General features: G+C 32.8%; 2 protein-coding genes and 1 long non-coding RNA gene across 5 annotated transcripts; 1 reads left to right on the top strand and 2 right to left on the bottom strand.

Moving 5' to 3' along the window:
- The first annotated feature begins 506 nt into the window (after positions 1 to 506).
- On the top strand, positions 507 to 1937 carry LOC105119305 (uncharacterized). The gene has a single exon (XM_011017433.1). It carries the CDS (start codon positions 712 to 714, stop codon positions 1666 to 1668), a length of 957 nt encoding a protein of 318 aa, XP_011015735.1. The 5' UTR covers positions 507 to 711; the 3' UTR covers positions 1669 to 1937.
- Positions 1938 to 3923: 1986 nt separating this feature from the next.
- Positions 3924 to 17092, bottom strand: LOC105119307 (uncharacterized). Of its 3 annotated transcripts, XM_011017434.1 has the most exons (14): positions 16976 to 17085; positions 16689 to 16754; positions 16408 to 16534; positions 16213 to 16324; positions 16088 to 16138; positions 15829 to 15905; positions 15645 to 15681; positions 12000 to 12068; positions 11676 to 11764; positions 11487 to 11574; positions 5007 to 5129; positions 4807 to 4929; positions 4607 to 4729; positions 3924 to 4494 (listed from the first exon to the last, which is right to left on the bottom strand). In XM_011017434.1, the coding sequence occupies exons 1-14, from the start codon at positions 16992 to 16994 to the stop codon at positions 4075 to 4077; spliced, it is 1524 nt and encodes a 507-aa protein (XP_011015736.1). In that variant the 5' UTR covers positions 16995 to 17085; the 3' UTR covers positions 3924 to 4074. The 3 variants fall into 3 exon arrangements, with proteins under 3 accessions (XP_011015736.1, XP_011015737.1, XP_011015738.1); XM_011017435.1 differs by lacking the exon at positions 5007 to 5129 and having other exon boundaries at positions 16976 to 17092; XM_011017436.1 differs by lacking the exons at positions 4607 to 4729; positions 4807 to 4929.
- On the bottom strand, positions 5163 to 11480 carry LOC105119306 (uncharacterized). Its single transcript, XR_841118.1, has 2 exons — positions 11163 to 11480; positions 5163 to 5566 (listed from the first exon to the last, which is right to left on the bottom strand). It is a non-coding gene; the product is annotated as an uncharacterized LOC105119306 (long non-coding RNA).
- Positions 17093 to 18786: the final 1694 nt, after the last annotated feature.

Raw genomic sequence — 18786 nt, 5'->3', positions numbered from 1 at the left:
AATTACAAAAACACAATGCAATAAAGAAAACAAAAAAATACAACACAACCTCAAACTTTATATTATTTGGATTAATTTATTGCATTACTGCTTCTAATTTTGTAGGAAATATACACAACCTCAAACTAGAAACTTAATAAAATTCATTCTTAACATATTCAGATCTGAAAACTAATCATGGAAAAATAGAAATAAATCTTGGCATCGATTATATAGTTAAGGAGGAAGTACAATACAAGCTCAAGCAACTATTTTTAAATCTCAACAGGAGTCATTTATTCATACTTATTCAATATTCAATATACAGTAAAATGTAAAATGAAAGTATGCTATAATTATCAAACCTGTTGGGAGATTAATCCTAAAAAAAATTTAAATTATTAGGTTAAACCATGAGTTGAATTAATTATTTAAAAAAAAAAATATTGTTATGTTAGTTAAAAAGGAAAGTACACTGAATATATTATGGGAAGTATTTGATACATCAAATACAAATAATGCAACAAAAACCACATCTTTTATACCAAATAATCAGGAGAATAAAAAACAAAAAACCCAAACTCATCAAATCCAATAAATCAATAAATATCCAGCTGCCTCCTGTCTTCCTTAAAATTTCCAGAATCCACCCATACCTCTCTCCAAGCTCCTCTGTTCCTCTGTAAGAAGCTTTGATTTTTCATTTTCAAGAACACACAGCAGGAACCCACCATGGATCTTGAAACAGAAGAGCTACAATTCTTTACCATACCAGAAATCTTGAGAGAATCCATTTCAATCCTAAAACAATCACCAAAAACTTTTAAACTAATCACCCTTGCTTTAATCTTCCCTTTGTCCTTTGCAATCTTGGCTCACTCTCTTTTTACTCATCCTCTTTTATCGCAAATTCAAGATCACCCATCAAGGCAACACACTCATCAATGGACCCTTCTTTTAGTTTTTCAATTCTTTTATCTAATCTTTTTATTTGCCTTCTCTCTTTTATCAACGGCTGCTGTTGTTTTCACTGTTGCTTCTCTTTACACTTCAAAGCCTGTTTCTTTTTCCTCTACAATGTCTGCCATCCCTCGGGTTTTTAAGCGTTTGTTTATGACTTTCTTGTGGGTTTCTCTGTTAATGTTGGTTTATTATTCTGTTTTCTTTCTGTTCTTGGTGATTTTGATTATCGGTATTGATATTCAGAATGCTATTTTGGTTTTGTTCTCTTTGGTGGTGATTGGTGTGCTTTTCTTGGTTGTTCATGTTTATATTACTGGACTTTGGCATTTGGCTAGTGTGGTTTCTGTTTTAGAGCCAATTTATGGATTTGCTGCTATGAAAAAGAGTTACGAGTTGTTGAAAGGGAAGATTCGTGTGGCTGGTGTTCTTGTTTTCGGGTACTTGACTATTTGTGGATTGGTTTCTGTGATTTTTTCGACTGTTGTGGTTCATGGTGGAGATAATCATGGAGTGTTTACAAGGATTATTGTTGGTGGGTTTTTAGTTGGGGTTTTGGTGATTGTGAATTTGGTGGGATTGCTGGTGCAAAGTGTGTTTTATTACGTTTGCAAGAGCTATCATCATCAAGGGATTGATAAGACTACCTTACATGAGCATCTTGGTGGGTATCTTGGAGAGTATGTGCCTTTGAAATCCAGCATTCAGATGGAGAATTTGGATGCTTGAGGTGGTGGAAACAGACAGAGAGAGAATTGGTATCATGAGTAAGTTGTTATGTATGGAGAGAGTTGGCATCATGTGTAAGTTATGTTTGTAATCAACTTTTTTAAATTTGTCTTCTTCTCTTGTAATAAAACTGGAGAAGTACTTTTTTTTTTCTAGTTGTTTGTAATTAAACTGTCAATTTAACAATGATTCTATGTTGTTAAATCTACTGATTGTCATTGCTTAACATAGTTCCTCTTGAATTATATTTAATGGTTGACATTGCTTTAGTTGATACTTTGTGGCTTATAGTTCAGTGTTTGGGGTTAATCATTTGTGTTCAGTTTATGGTCTTAATAAGAAACAGGTTATGCTTGTCTCTTTTCATGTTGAAATTTCCATCTTTTGGATTTCTTCAATAAGAAGTTTTACACTTGCTCGACTTGTTGACACTCTCGTGATTGGCTTGTTGATGATTAATGATAATTTTATATTCTTGGACACGACGAAGTTGAAAGACTTTGCAAATATTTTGTCATGCTCATTTTCATTGTTTGTAGATATCAGTAGTATGGGTTATGGCTATAGGGACAGAATTAAACTTCGATTGCTTCAATAGTTTTGTGGCTTGAAAGCTGATTGATGACTGTTAGATAAACGTTTAGTCTTTGGAATTGGAGTCTTTTAAATGTTTTCTCTAGCGAGCCAAGATATATAAGCTTGCTTCTGTCCTCTTGTGTATTGAAGGTACATGCTAACATGCATCTTCGGTCTTATGTGGCATTATGAATAGTTGACTTAATATAGTGCTCTCTCTTTGAGGAACGTCATGTTCTGATATCCTATTTCTTTGTTTTGAATTCATGCATGTTTCTCAGTGACATGTTGGTTTTCCTTTCACCGATTGAGCTTAGCATCTAAAAGAAACATCAATTAGTAGATAGTAGCTTAGTAGGGCAAGTCATTCCTTCGAGTTCCATCCTAGTTTTCTTTTTGACGAATGTAGTGGATCACAAATGTGTGTTCTAAGACTGTCTAGTTGATCATCAAAGGGTGGTTATTTTTACTACTGTGTGGTTTTTTTTTTTTTTGTGGGGGGGGGGGCGCATGAGATCAGGTCTCATCAAATGATGTTTGGGACGCTAGGCACAGCCGCACAGGTCTGCTAATTCTTGATCACTTGTCTGTTCAATATGCCTCTTTGGGTTTGGATTATCATCTGATCATCCCTTGTGTACTCTCATGAGGCGTCCCAGCCGCACAGGTCTGCTAATTCTTGATCACTTGTCTGTTCAATATGCCTCTTTGGGTTTGGATTATCATCTGATCATCCCTTGTGTACTCTCATGAGGCGTCCCAGCCGCACAGGTCTGCTAATTCTTGATCACTTGTCTGTTCAATATGCCTCTTTGGGTTTGGAATATCATCTGATCATCCCTTGTACTCTCTTTTGTCTTTGTGCCTGGTAAATGATTTTGTTATTTTCTTTGCATGTCACCTACTTCTTGGGGAGTCAAATCCCATCTTCTGGACAGTATGAAAATATGCATGCTACTTTTTTTCTAGCAAGTGAAGGAAACATAAACAGGGATGCTAATTCTATTGCGTTTGCCTCTTTGGCTTCTATGTTTCCCGCTATCTCTATTTCTCTACAACATCTTTGAACTCCCTTTTCTAGCTTGTGCTTCACAAACTCGTGCAAAATCGTTCCTTTTCCTAACCTGGCCGATCAAATTCATGATTCAGAAAGTCTTCTTCTCATAGTTCTCCCCCCCAGTCTGTCATTGTTAGATTAAAAGGGTTTGTTGGAACACTTGTTCTCTAGATATCTTGGTGATTCATCCTAAGGTGTAAGAGATTTAAATGTCTTCTATCTCCCAAATATAAAATGAGGATGATAAAACCAGACACCTGGGCTTTTCCTTGCAATGGCCAATCGTGCTAGGCCATGGGCTGTTTTTAAGCACCTACCCGAACGCCATATTTTAGTGTTTGCTTTGCATGATTTTAATGTATTTTCTGCCAAATGCTTTGGTTTCCCATTTTGAAGGTGTTTTTGAACTTATGAATCAAGAAGCAGCAGCTGGAGATAAAGTTATATTACCTGATTGCCACCCTCAATTGTACTTTTATCAATCTATGCTAAAAATTGGTGTTGTGAGTCAAGATTTGACATTGCAAAATGGAATACAGAGATGAAAGACATCACGTAAATAAGGAATGCACATGACACGGGCCTTCTTCTCCCTCCAGTTCATGAATGGGAAGACCGAAACTGTCATTTTACATAAACCTCTCTATTTCACTCCAGGACGAACCACCAAGCAAAAGCCTTGGAACGAAATAGAAAACAGATGAAAGAAAATCACAGCGCATGCAAATGTCCACATTATCAGCTTTTCTCCGAAACCTTAACTAGGATGAAACTCATGGCTCGCGTCGTCTAAAACTGAGACAAAACAAACAAAAAGCGAAGAGTATAGGGTAAACAGAAAATTGGGTAGGATTGTTTTGGTGTCGAGACAAATAATGGTAGGCAATTATTGCAGAAACACATTGAGAGACGGAGAAAAGCAATTCAACAATGTGAACAGGATTTCCAAAAAGCTTGTTAGATGGAGCTTGATGATAAAACCAAGGTATCCAGCCCTTCCGCTGCCAACTAACCCCTTCCTTTCTACCGGTGTAAGCAAGCTGAATCAAGGAGATGGCCATGACAATGATTGACAGTATCATACTAATTAGCGCATACCGGGGTTGACGCTGCTGAGAAGACAAGTAATCAAGAACCGCAGTTGCAATCTCAAACAGAAGGTTCATAGCATAGAAGATTCTTCTCAATAGATCCTGCTTCAGGAGGGTATTATTTAATTACTAAAAATGAAGATTTGTATTTTGCTTTAATTGTAATATACATAGCTATTTTATATGAAGCAATATTGAGATGGTAGATTTTGACCTTTAGATTGAATCCATCTGCCGGTCCGTTGTGTGGTCGTTGATTGTTATTTATATCGTCTTCAACTGCAATTGCTACGAAGGATATCCTGTGCATCGAGGACGCAGGGGATGAATTGCTTGCCTGGTCAATGCACCAACACGTTGATTGGGAATGCCAACGTTAATGTTAAAAAACAATTTCGAGATGATAGTTTTAACCTGTTGATCGAATCCATCTGCCCGGTCATGTTCTCGTTGATTGTTATTTATATCTTTCTCAGTGTCGCTCTCACTCCTGAGTATCAAGGACGCAGGGGATTCAACTGCCTCCGATTTGCTTGCCTGGTGAATGCACCAACACGTTGATTGGCCATGCCAACGTTAATGTTAAAAAACAATTTCGAGATGGTAGTTTTAACCTGTTGATTGAATCCATCTGCCCGGTCATGTTCTCGTTGATTGCTATTTATATCTTTCTCGGTGTTGCTCTCACTCCTGAGCATGAGGGACATAAGGGATTCAACTGCCTCCGATTTGCTTACCTGGTGAATGCACCAACACATTGATTGAGCATGTTAACGTTAATGTTAGAAGAAAAGGCCCCAACAACGGTATAGAGATACAGCACAAATGGAATCATTATCAAGGTCTGCTAAATCTCGAAACTAAATCACAAATTCATGTGCACTTGACATCTTTGAGAAACATAGTTTTAGGTTTGGATTTTCTAGATCAGGGTTGTTGTTTCGAGCTCTTATTCATTAGAGTTTTGTCTCCTAAAAAAGGCTTTGAATCCTTTCAGAGAAGCTAATTTGGACAAAAACGAAGGTTTTTTTTCTTTTTTCTTTTTCATGTTTGTGCTAAGATCTCACTAATGGAAGAATATATTGAAATGCCAAAATTGTTCACACATTCAAAAAAATATACACATAAGTAATAGAATATGGATTACAATATAGCCTTTGTTTCTATTCAAAATGTATTGGCACAACCTAGCATGCTATAAACTCCCCCAATTCAGGTTCAAGTTACGGTAGTAGAAAAGTTGAAGGATGATTAGTGTATTAATGGCAACAACCCAACATACTAGATAGTTCAGCCAACTAAGAAAAGAGTTGTTGAAGGAAGATTGATGTATTAATGGCAACAACCCAGCATGCTATGGTAGTTCAACCACCTAAGGAAAAAGTCGCTGAAGGAAGATTGATGTATCAATGGCAACAACCAAGCATGCTATGGTAGTTCAACTAGATAAGAAAATTTCAATGAATTGATTGAACAAATCTTGGATTCAAAACAAGACAGAGCATATTCTAATAAAGCATATCTTGGAATATTAATACGGCTTTAATGTAATTACCATTTCTAAAAACCTTGGACTTATCCTGGTAGAGCATATCATGGAGACGTAATATCTTTACCTCTCCTTGTTTGTTTAAATAGAGGACGTGGTCTTTAGTATTTTGTATGGTGAAAAAACAAAAAGAAAATAGCAATTACTTCTATAATTGTGCTCACGTTTAGAGAAGCCTAACTTGATCATTCCATTCTTCCTCTTGTTCTTCTTTTTTCTTCTTGGTATCAAAGCTATTGTGAACACAATTAAATCCAGTATCTCAAAAAACAAGCCTCCAAATAACCATGACTTCACTCTCACTTAACATTGGAAATTTTATCACCCTTAAACTCAGTCCCACAAACTATTCATTATGGCATGAACAAGCCTTAGCCCTTGCAGAAAGCCAAGAATTGCTTGGTCATCTTACAGATGAGGATCCTGCCTCACCCAAATACAGCATACTAGATGCTAATGACACCTCAAATACAAAAACCTCTACAACAAGATTAACTGAAGCATACATTGCATGGTGAAAAGCAGACTGTCTCCTTCGAGGGTGGATAATTGGAACACTCTTTGAAGAAACACTTGGTCTCGTTGTGGGTTTAGAAACAACACATATTGTATGGGAAGCACTGAAAAATGCATACGCAAAAGACTCTTAAAAACGAGAGTTCACACTTAGACAACAAGTCACATATTTACAGAAAGAAGATGACAAAACAATTGGGGAACACATTCGTACATTCAAAGGCCTATGTGACAGCCTTGCAGCAATTGAAAAACCAGTTCCAGACAAAGAAAACGTATTTTATCTTCTCACAAGTCTCAGTCCTCAATATGAAACTTTTACTACTACCATGCTCAAACCACCAAGACCATCATACACTGAGCTTGTCTCACAACTTCAAAGTCTTGATCAAAGACGCAACTGGTTCTCTACCCAAAACACTCCTGCACTCACCCCTCCAATGGCTTTCTACGGACAACAACAACCTCTATATCCACAATCTTCTATAAGTTATCAAGGTCACAACAAACAACAATTCACCTCAACAGGAAGAGGATTTCAAGCACAACAACCAAAGAACCAAAACCATGGATACTTCTCTAGTCAATCAACACATACACAACACAGATGACCTGCCCCACCAGGACAGCGAAGAATGACATCTAATAAAAGAAACCTTTATCATGAAGAAAAATGTCAATACTATGGGATGGTAGGACATATTGCCAAAATATGTTGGTGGGTACCTAAAAGACCAACACAACCAAATAAAATACCACAAGCACTTACCTTGGATAATACAACAGTTGAAACAAAGTGGATTTCAGACACAGGCGCCTCAAACCACATGACAGGAACACAAGGTATGTTAACTAATCTTCGAAATTATTCAGGATCTGATTCAGTTCTTATAGGCGATGGCTCTGCTCTGCCAATAATTGGTATCGGAGACTCAAACATTAAGAAAAAAAATAAAGTCTTACCTTTTCCTGATGTCTTGCTGGTCCCTCATTTGAAAAAAAATATGCTCTCAGTAAGTCAACTAACAACTCAGTTTCTGGTTAATTGTGAATTCACTAACGTTAATTTTTGTGTTAAGGAACGACAATCAGGAAAACCAGTGATCAAAGGGAGATTCAGGGGTGATCTCTACATCCTTCCCACCTTACCGAAGCTTTATTTCTCTCATAGTTTCAAATTCAGCACCACAGATATTTGGCATCAACGATTAGGACATGCTCCGTCTTTTGCTTTACATTTCTTAAAAAATAAAGGGTTAATTGACGTTGTTGGCAAAATAAAATCCGAACATATTTGCGATAACTGCCAATTCGGAAAGTTTAGTAGATTACCTTTCTCTAATTCTAAACACTTAAGCTCTAGTATTTTTTAAACAAGTCATTGTGATTTATAGGGACCTGCCCCTATTTTATCTATTGGTAAATTCAAATATTATGCATGTTTAGTTGATGATTTTTATAAATATACTTGGATCATTCCCTTACAACATAAGTCTAACTTTATAAATGCTTATTTAGCCTTTGAACAATACGTCAACGGACAATTCAATAAAAAGAACAAGGTTTTTCACTTAGATGGAGGAGGAGAGTTCATAAACTCCAAATTATCATCACACTTCCTCTCTGCTGGAATAATACATTAGGTATCATGTCCGTACACTCTAGAACAAACAAGTATGATTGAACGGAGACACAGGATAATACGAGAACTCGAAATGACCATGTTATTTCATAGTGGTGCTCCACTGTTTCTATGGGTAGAAGCTTTTCCCACTGATGTCTACCTCATAAATTGTTTACCCACATCTGCTCTTAATTATGAAATACCATATTTTACACTTCATAGCAACCATCCCGATTACACTTCCCTCCGTGTGTTTGGCTCCAAATGTTTTCCTTACACATGGGATACACGGCAAAACAAGTTTGATCCAAAAACAGTCCTTTGCATATTTGTAGGTTATGGTGATAAACATAAAGGATACAAATGCTTTCATCCATCAAGCAGAAAATTTTTTATATCTCGCCATGTGGTTTTTGATGAACTTTTTTTTTCCTTTTAAAACCACACAGAAACAAAGCATTTAACCACCCACATCTTATGTTATAAGCATTTTTGACTCCTGGTTACCACAAATTCACCCCACACGTACTGCTGAATCAGATTCACAAGTATGAACACCATCAACTACTATTTCTCTGCCTCACATACCATCACTCACATTTGTCTCTAGCATTGTAACAGGTTCCTTCTCAGACACGGCCGGACAACAACAACAACTTCAACTTGCACCTGCGCTAAACTGCAAGTCTAAACTGCAGATCACACTTTATCTCATGGGTAGAAAGACGTGTCTGATCAAACCACCACACAAGAAACACCACAAGTCTAAACTACAGATCACACTTTATCTCATGGGTAGAAAGACGTGTCTGATCAAACCTTCAACAATCCTCCATCAGACATACAAGTCAATCCACCAAGCATCCAGACATGGCACAACCCATCATCTCCTATGATCACAAGATCTTAACGAGCCAACCCGGCATCTCCAATGATCACTCGATCAAAAACAGGAACTATCAAACCCAATCCCAAATATGCTTGATTTCCTCTGTATTCTCAGCTAGTATTCCTCATGAACCACATAACACATGAGCTGCTCTATTTCACCCTGGCTGGAAAGCAACAATGGATGAAGAACTCGAAGCCTTACATAAAAATCAAACTTGGAAGCTTGTTCCACATACCTCAGACATGCATGTAATTGGTTCAAAATGGGTATTCAAACCAAAACTCAAACCCGATGGTTCATTAGATCGCCTTAAAGCTCGAGTAGTGGTAAAAGGGTATCATCAAGTGGATGGTCTGGACTACACCGAAACCTTCTCTCCAGTTATCAAACCAGGAACAATACGAATGGTCATCACCATAGCTCTTGTTAAAAAATGGCTCATGCATCAACTTGATGTAAAAAATGCATTCCTTCATGGTTTGATTTCAAAACACATATATATGGAACAACCTCTAAGAATGGTTGATCTTGCATATCCAAAACATGTGTGCAAGCTTCACAAAGCACTTTATGGTCTCAAACAAGCACCTCGTGCTTGGTTTGATCAGTTTAGTATTTTTCTTCTTAAATATGGTTTCTTTTGTAGCCTAGCCTACGCTTCCTTGTTTATCTTTCACTCTAACCTTGGCACACTAATTCTTCTTCTTTATGTAGATGATATCTTGCTGACAGGTTCCTTCACAACGTTAGTGACCTCTTTCATTCAGCTTTTAAGCACAGAATTCACGATGAAAGACTTGGGCCATATTCATCACTTTCTTGGCATTGAAATATCAAAAACTTCAGCTGGACCACACTTGTCCCAATCTTACTATTCTCTCACCATCCTGGAACGAGCCAACATGGTTGACTGCAAGCTTATGAGCACGCCCCTTGAAGCTAAAACCAAGACCTCATCAAACAAAGTCTGCTTGAAGATCTAGGTTATTACAGAGGACTAGTTGGAGCTTTACAGTACCTAACCCCCACAAGACCAGATTTCTCATTCAGTGTGAATTATGCTTCACAATTCATGCATGCTCCCATAACTGTGCATCTAAAATTGGTTCAGAGGATCTTAAGATATGTTAAAGGCATACTTGACTTAGGTTTGCATTTCACTGCCAATACAACACTTGATCTTTATGCTTTCTCTGATGCAGATTGGACGGGGTGCCCCACCGCAAGACTCTCCACCACAGGATACTGTACATTTCTAGGAGGAAATCTCATCTCATGGTGTGCAAAGAAACAGCCCACAATCTCTCGATCCAACACTGAAGCGGAATATCGAGCAATGACAAATACAGAAGCAGAACTCACATGGATGTCATTTATCCTTAAAGATCTCCAGATTCCACTAGCATCTACACCAACTCTCTACTACGATAACATAAGTGCTCTTCACATGACAATAAATCCAATGTTTCATGCTCGCAACAAACACATCGAGTTGGATTATCATTTTGTGCCTTATCATTTTGTGCCTGAACAAGTTGCACTTGGACATCTCATAACTCAACATATTTCCACTACAGCACAAGTAGCAGACCTCTTCACTAAACCAATGTCCAAGGCAGCAGTCAATCACTTTCGAACCAAACTCTGCCTCCGACCTCGGCATAGTTTGAGGGAGGGTATTGGCACAACCCAGCATGTTGTAAACTCCCACAATTCAGGCTACAATAGTGGAGAGACGTTGAAGGATGATTAGTGTATGAATGACAACAACCCAACATATTATGGTAGTTCAGCCAGCTAAGGAAATAGTCGTTAAAGGAAGATTGATGTATCAATGGCAACAACCCAACATGCTATGGTGGTTCAACTAGCTAAGAAAATTTCAATGAATTGATTGAACAAATCTTGGATTCAAAACAAGGACAGAGCATATCTTGGAATATTAATATAGTTTTAAAGTAATTACCATTCCTAGAAACCTTGGACTCATCCTGACAGAGCAGAGCATATTATGGAGATGTAATATTTTTACCTCTCCTTGTTTGTGTTTAAATAGAGGTCCTGAGTATTTTGAATGGTGAAAAAACAAAAAGAAAATAACAATTACTTCTTTAGTTGTGTTCACGTAGTTGTGTTCACGTTTAGAGGAGCCTGCCTTGATCATCCCATTCTTCTTTTTTCTTCTAAATGGACGTTATATGTAGAATATTAAGACTTAAATGAAAAAATCACTAAATCCGAGGGATCATTTCGAGATTTGAGAGGCTCCCACTGGCACCTTCTAGTTGTAAGGAAAAAAAAAAAACCAAACCTAAGATCTGATGTGCCATTGTCCATTTCATCCCAGCATTCTCTTTTCATGTAAACACATAGGAACGCTACATGCTGAAAATAACAACTATATAGGCCTAACAAGCATATCGATATGAATTGGATCGGCATGAGAACAGGGTTTTTGCAGGCAAGGGGATGGAGTATATATAATTCTTCAGGAGAGGATAAATAAGACATACTAGTTCAAGATATGTATTGCGTTCGTGACGCAGCTTTTCCCTTGAGCATTCCAGATGCTCTGCTGTTTTTCCATCGCCAACGTCCAACCTCCAATTCCAAAGGGAAATTTGAAGTGTAGAAGAAGAACGAGAAACGAAGGCATTTATGCACAGGTTTAATAAACAAGGATTCTAGAATTCATTAGTTACCAGTAGAAGAAAGGTTGGCCACTCCCGACAGTCATCCAGATCTGAAAGTAAAAGTTTAAATTGCGTCCAACCCGATGGCGTGGATCAATCTGTAAAATAACATTGTTTGATAAATGGTCTTAACCAAAAACTCAACGATTTTACTTATAAATTTAAATTTCATGGGGTTGAAAGAAGAAGCTTTTCGTGCTTCCTATAAGTTGGATTTAGCCAGATCAATTTAATTTACTCGTGAAAACACAAGGAAAGAAAGGGTACATGCCATAGAAAACAGTTAACTTTAGTAGAATAATTAAGGTTTTCCACAAGAATGTATGAACTCACAACTTCCAGCCAACGTTGCAAGGCTCCTTTCCAGGTCTTCCAAGCCTTCGGATGCTTAGATATCCAATGCTGCAAATGAATGAAAGTTAATAAAAATCTCCTAGCAAAAGCACCTTTACACAAAGCTAGAGTAAGACCCTGTTTATGTTTATATTTTAAAAAAAATTATTATTTTTTTTCTTTTTTTTTCAATTTTTTTTAATATGTTAATATTAAAAATAATTTTTAAAAAATAAAAAAATAATTTTTTAATATATTTTTAAATAAAAAATATTTTAAAAAACATAAAGGGTTAAGCGTAATGAGACAAGAAGGGTGATCAATGCAAAATACGCGCGCGCAGCAGAGGCTGTCATGTGCAGCCTCGGTTGGGCTGCCATCCAGCCAAATTTCCTAGCCTTATCATTCTAATCTCCGTTGCAAGCCGACGTGACCACTATATCATCGCTTGTCATCACTTATCTTTAACATCACGGTCTGGTCTATGATTTATTTTTGTTTTTGTATTTTAAAAAAATTCAATTTTTATTTTATTTTTTTGTTTTGAATTATTATTTTTGTTTTTATATTATTTTAATCTATTAATATCAAAAATAAATTTTAAAAAATTAAAAATATATATATTTTTAATATAATTCTGAAAAAAATATTTTAAAACATAATCATTAAACACAATTTACTTCCTTACAACAACATGCTGCCCTATTTTCTTTCTAATTCTAAGATATCTATAAATAACAAGAATAATCAGGTGTAAAGATAATACTCTTTTGAACAACAAATAAATTACCAGAAAAAATCTAATACCATTAGTGAAGTTATGTACTTCAAGATATATTTTACTATAATTACTATATTATACCTTCATTATTTAATCTTTTAACTTGGTTTATGAGGTAATATAATTTTTTTATTATGATATAAATATTTTTTTAAAATTATATAAAATCATGTTAATAATTATGTTTCATAATACATGATAAAAATATTTATTTAATCCTTAAATAAAATAATTAAATGTCTCCTACTCAAGAACATTTTTGTATTTTTATTTTTTATAGAAATAATATAATTATTGTAATATCTTTAAAAGATAAAACCAATTAAACTCTCACTCAATGTTTGTTATATCATGTTATTTTGTTTTTATAATAATTTTTAAGGGTAATAAGAGACATTGTTGTATATATTTATTAAATATAATTTTTTAAAAAAAAATTGACAGTGCCACATAATTCTATCAATATATAGAAGGCTATATTGCCACCTAACACTGCATTTTGAGGTGACATTTAAAAGGTGTCAACATCCTCAACTTCGTGAGGTAGTTTGTGTCACACTATTCACGACAATTTGACGTTGACAACCATTTCTTCCCCCCTCCTTTCTCTCCACCTAGATTTTCATGGTGACCCCTTAAAAATTCAAGAATAGCCCTTTAATTTGCTGGTTGTTCATATTTGATCCCTTTTTTTATTACTATTTTTTTAATCTTGAATCATCTATAAAATTGGCTAGCCTTTTCAATTTCACCTCTTAATTTTTCTTATCTTTCAAATTTAGTTCTCATTCTTTTGAATATTATTTTTTTGTCTTGAGTTATTTTTTAAATTGATTTTTTTTTATGATTTCACCCTCCTTTACTTTTTTTTCTCTTATCAAATTTAATCTATGTTCTTTTGATTGCTAATTTTTCTGCATTGAAAAGTTTTTATTTGAGATCATTTTTTAAATTGGTTTTGTTTTATGATTTCACTCTACTTTGTTTTTTTCATTAAATTTAATCCATTTTTTTTTATTGTTGATTGTTTTACTTTGACAAGTTTTTAAAAATTTTATTTTTAAATTGGCTCACAATAAATTTCTCGATTGGACCCGAGCTTAAGATCTTATGGGTTATGAGTTTTTAAGATTTGACCATGTTTAAAATGTTTGCTTGGTTCCTTAGTTTTTACATGTGTTTTTTTCATTTTCAACTCCTTTGATTTTTTTAGTCTTTAAAATCTAGTTATTATTACTTTCATAGCTATTTATTTAATTTGAGATCTTTTTTATTTTTTTCATTAAATTATATCCTCCTTAAGTATTTTTCTATCAAATTTTATCTTCACTCTTTTTTGCATTTTTTTATTATTAGTTTCTTTTATTGATCTCAACCTTGAAAATTAAACTAGTTGAGAATTATAGTACTTCTTGATTGAATCTGGGTAAAACATCTCATAGGATGTGACTTTTAGGCCCTATTTGTTTGTTGAAAAGTAGTTTTTTTAAAAAGTAAATAGCATGAAAGTGAATTATTTTTTGATGTTTGATAGTGTAATGAAAAATAATATTAAAAAACATTTTCCAATGTTTGGTTATGTTATGAAAAATAAGCTGAAAAATAACTTATTAATGTTTTATTTTTCTAAAATTTATTAACATAATGAGGAACAAATCTTACAAATTAAAAAGTTCAATGAGAATGAAATTAAAAAAAATCATAAATTATCTCAAATAAAATAAATAATAATTAAAATAATAGAGATCAAATCTAAAAAATAAAAGATGAAGAAATTAAAATAATAATATTAACATTTCATAAATTATTTCAAATAAAATAAGTAACAACCAAAAGAATGAGGATCAAATTTGATAGATAAAAAATTTTAATAAAAAAATAATAAGGAAAAAACAAATAACAATTATAAAAATTAAATTTTAAGAGATGAAATTAAATAAAAAATATTCAAAATAGTATTATATATAGCAATCAAAAATTTGAGGATGAAATTTGATATAATCAACAAATAATATGATATTTTAAAAAAATTTACAACTTTCAGAAAGTGTTTTCCACCCAAATTTTTTAGGAAAACACTTTCTTGAAAACTAGAATTTTTCTTTGACTAGAAAGTGTTTTTCGTTGACCAACTTTTCTAATGACAAACAAACACAGAAAAGTTTGGAAAATGATTTTCCGAAAATAATTTTCCAGAAAATAAACGTAGTCTTAAATATTAGATTAGGTTTAAGAAATTTGTTGGGTTTGCTATTGATGCTTTCTTATTTTTTATCTTTTTTTATATAAAAAAATTGTTATGTTATTTTTTTTAGTTTGATTCTATTAGGTTAGCCTTTACATTTTTTTTATTTCACTTGTTGTTATTTTTAAATCTATAAATAATCAATTATATTTCAAATGATTTTCAATTTCACCCCTTATAATTTCTTAATATTTAAAGTTTGGTCTTAATTCTTTTAATTAATACAATTTATTTTGTTTGGGGTAATGTATTTTTTCAAGTTTCATCTTCTTGTTTTTTTCATATCTATTTTTATCCTTATTTTTTAGTTGCTATTTTTTATTAATATTTTTTTTATTTCACCCTTCAAAATTAAATTTGTTAAGAGTTAAGTTTCTTGATTGGATCCAGATTTAGGATTTCTTAAGTGACTGATCTTAAAAATTAAACCAGATTTAGGAGGTTTGTTTGAGTTTACCTTATTTTTCTTCTCATTTTTTAAGTTTATGTTTATTATTTTTATCTTTTTATTTTTTGATTTTTGTATTCTTATTTTTTGGGTTTGCTTCGTACGAGTCTTCTCATTCATGTTTTAAATATACATAATTTATCTAAAAAAGAAAAGGAAAAAAAAAAAAACCTGAGTTGATGATGTCATATACGAGTCAAACTTCCAACTACAAGAACCAAAATCTCAAATGAATGGAACATCCAGATAAAAATTCAAGCTTGAGATTATAGTATTGAAAGAAGATAAATTAATTTATTTATATCACTTAATTTTAATGCATAAATATATTTCTGGTTTTTATGATGCATGTTACCTCCCCAGGAAACTTTGATCGCCCCAGATCAGATAAAAAAAATGTGAATTCCGAGAATAACGAAGTAGTGGATCAATCTGTATGGGAAAAAAAAAAACATAGAGTTAATCTGTAAAGTAGTGGATCAATTAATCTTATTTGATCCAATAATTTAATACGAGGTTTAATTAACACAAGGATTAAATTGACGAATTGATAATAATGTGTGTGTGTGTGTGTGTGTGTGTATTGAAACGTAGAAGTTTGCATGTTGGCTTACAGTTTCCCAACAATGTAGCAGGGCCAGTTGATCTCTGGATAGATTACCATACTGGAAGCTCAAGAAAAGTATTTTGTAAGAATAACCAGACTCCATTTTTAAACAGTGGAGAGCAAATCAAGTACCTTCTCAACTCTTGTTTCTGCCCATTTCAAGAGTGATCCGATATGTTTTTCACTCTCGATGTTTACAGATGGAACTGGACCCATTTTTTGGGTATGAGACAGGGTCGTTTGCCTGCAAAAAGTTCACCCTTCACAGAACTCACATCTCACAGAACAATCACATGAAAACATGGATCATATATACAAGACACAAACCATAGCAACTCAGCCGCAATTATACTGTCTGCTAGGTTTCGTCTGGTCCGAAAACCTCTGTAGTGCTTTTGAATCCTAGTTGCGGCGGCATGATCTCTTTCAGGGCTGTGGCTCCAAGAATAAGTCGCTGTTTTAGAGAGTAGTAATGCCCGTTATGCTTTTTGTTAGACAATTGAATGAATAAAACATAAAATTAAAGATACAGACACCATAAAAAGTATTTGGCAAACGTGTGGGTAGTTGATTTTCTTAAGAGTAAAATACATAAACGAAGAATTTACCGCTAATTTCTGCTTCTTCTTGGGAGCTGCTTGTATCATTGACAATTGAAGTACTGTCTATAGTTTCTGCATCATCAGAAATCAACAATAAATGGATATAAGCTAGATATAACAAAAATTGTCAAAACTATATATATATATTTGGATAATATATAGCCCGTCGTTGCCAAAAATGTATTGAGGTAGCTAGATCCATCGCCTACAGGAAAGCAGAAAACAGCCAAGACATCATCATATTTTTCTTTATTTGAGAATCTGAATCTTATTTGAAACGGAAAGGAAAGAACCAGATGCAACGCTCTCCATGTCTTCTTTTCTCTTCCCTTAGCAAACTAAACTTTTGGAAAGTGTGGAGTAATGCCGACCCTATGAAGGCTCAACTTTTACCACCCAAGAATAAATAATGCAGAAGGAAAGAGCTGAGAAAGAACGCGTAACCAACTAACCATAGAAAATTTTACGAGCCCTTTAAAGTCAAAAAACGGACTGGCCTTTCACGGACAAAATATTGAAAAAATAATCAAAGCAAAAACAAAGAGTCGAGCAATTCATGTCCCTTATGAAGAAAAAAAATAATGCAAGAAGACTAACACAGTGAAGGACAATTACAAGAAAGACTGGACTGTAACCAGCCCGAAATTAAAATAATAAACAAAACGGAATGAAAGAGTTGATGAGGGATATAGTTAAATTAGTAAAATTATGGGTTTATTTTTCAGAAAGTACATACAATTAAGTTAGTTCGGATATTTATGATTAAAAAAAAAGAGCAAGAAGACTGACACTGAAGGACGAGTAAAAGCAAACACGTCAATGTGTAAAACAAGACTGCGTTTTTAGCGGTCACTACACATATAAGGCGTGGTGTTTATGATTGCTGCTTTGTCACGCAAGGCATATGCTAAATATTTGACTGTTTTGCTGCGGATTAGATTTTAAAAAAAAAAAACTATATCCACGAATTTTTTTAATATGTTTTTAAAATTAAAAAAGTTTCAGTAAAAATAATATGTGTGTATAAAATAAATCAAGAACTATATATATTAATAAATAAAAAAATTATAAATAATAACTAAAACTAAAAATAAAAAATAAATAAAAAATAAGTGTAGCTCAAGATATTTAATCTCATAAGATGGGACATTTACGTGGTTATATTTGCTAAATTTATTTATTAAAATAATTTTTTTATTCAATCAAATTATAGTAGAAATAGACATAAATTAAATTGATTGAATAAAATGAAAAAGGAAAAACACTATTCAAGGTTGGACAATGCACATATATTATAAATATTATCTAAAAAGGAAAAAAATTATTTTCAAAAATAAAATTTATCAATACAAAAGAAAAAAAACAACTATAGATGAATAAAAAAACTATTTAGAGTTTAAATGCATAACTAAAAAATACATGTCATTTAAAATATAATCTCTAAATAAAATGAAAGATAAAACAGGTATTAATCTACATATAAATATAAAAAAATAAGAACAGAATTAATTTTAAAAAATAATTTATAAAAAAAACATTTAATCTTGCACGATAAGATATTTATACAGTTGTATTTGCTAAATTTTTTTATTCATTCTAACGATAATATAAATAGATACACAAATTAAATTAATTAAATAAAAAAATTATTCAATGTTGCATATATTAGAAATATTATCTGAAAAGAAATTTTTTATATTTTAAAAAATAAAAATCATCTATACTAAAGATAAAAAAAAAAAACAATTATAGATGAATAAAAAACAATTCTTCAGAATTTAAATGCATAACTAAAAAAAATATTTGTTATTTAAAAGAAGTTATCTAAACAAAATCAAATCTAACAGATAAAAAAAATTAAAAAATGATGAAATTAAAATAATAATAATTATAATTTTATAAATTATTTTAAATAAAATAAATAACAATCTAAAAAATAAGGATCTAATTTGATAGATAAAAAATATCAATTAAAAAATGATAAGAAAAAAACAAATAACAATCATTAAAAAAGGATCAAAGTTAATATAAAGATAAAATTAAATCAAATTCTAAGGAATGAAATTAAAAAAAAAGATTCAAAATAAAATATATAGCAATCAAA

This window comes from Populus euphratica, unplaced genomic scaffold, assembly GCF_000495115.2.
Source record: "Populus euphratica unplaced genomic scaffold, PopEup_1.0 scaffold2737.1, whole genome shotgun sequence".
Lineage (NCBI taxonomy): Eukaryota > Viridiplantae > Streptophyta > Magnoliopsida > Malpighiales > Salicaceae > Populus > Populus euphratica.
This window is presented reverse-complemented; position numbering and strand designations above follow the sequence as displayed.

Excerpts from the sequence above, each read along its gene's own strand:
- LOC105119305 (XM_011017433.1), top strand. The coding sequence starts at position 712 with ATGGATCTTGAAACAGAAGAGCTACAATTCTTTACCATACCAGAAATC.
- LOC105119307 (XM_011017434.1), bottom strand. Across the intron at positions 11,765-11,999 it reads TGCAACGTTGGCTGGAAGTT|ATTGATCCACGCCATCGGGT; the intron begins GTGAGTTCATAC and ends GTTATTTTACAG. Across the intron at positions 5,130-11,486 it reads GCAATACATATCTTGAACTA|GTAAGCAAATCGGAGGCAGT; the intron begins GTATGTCTTATT and ends TGCATTCACCAG.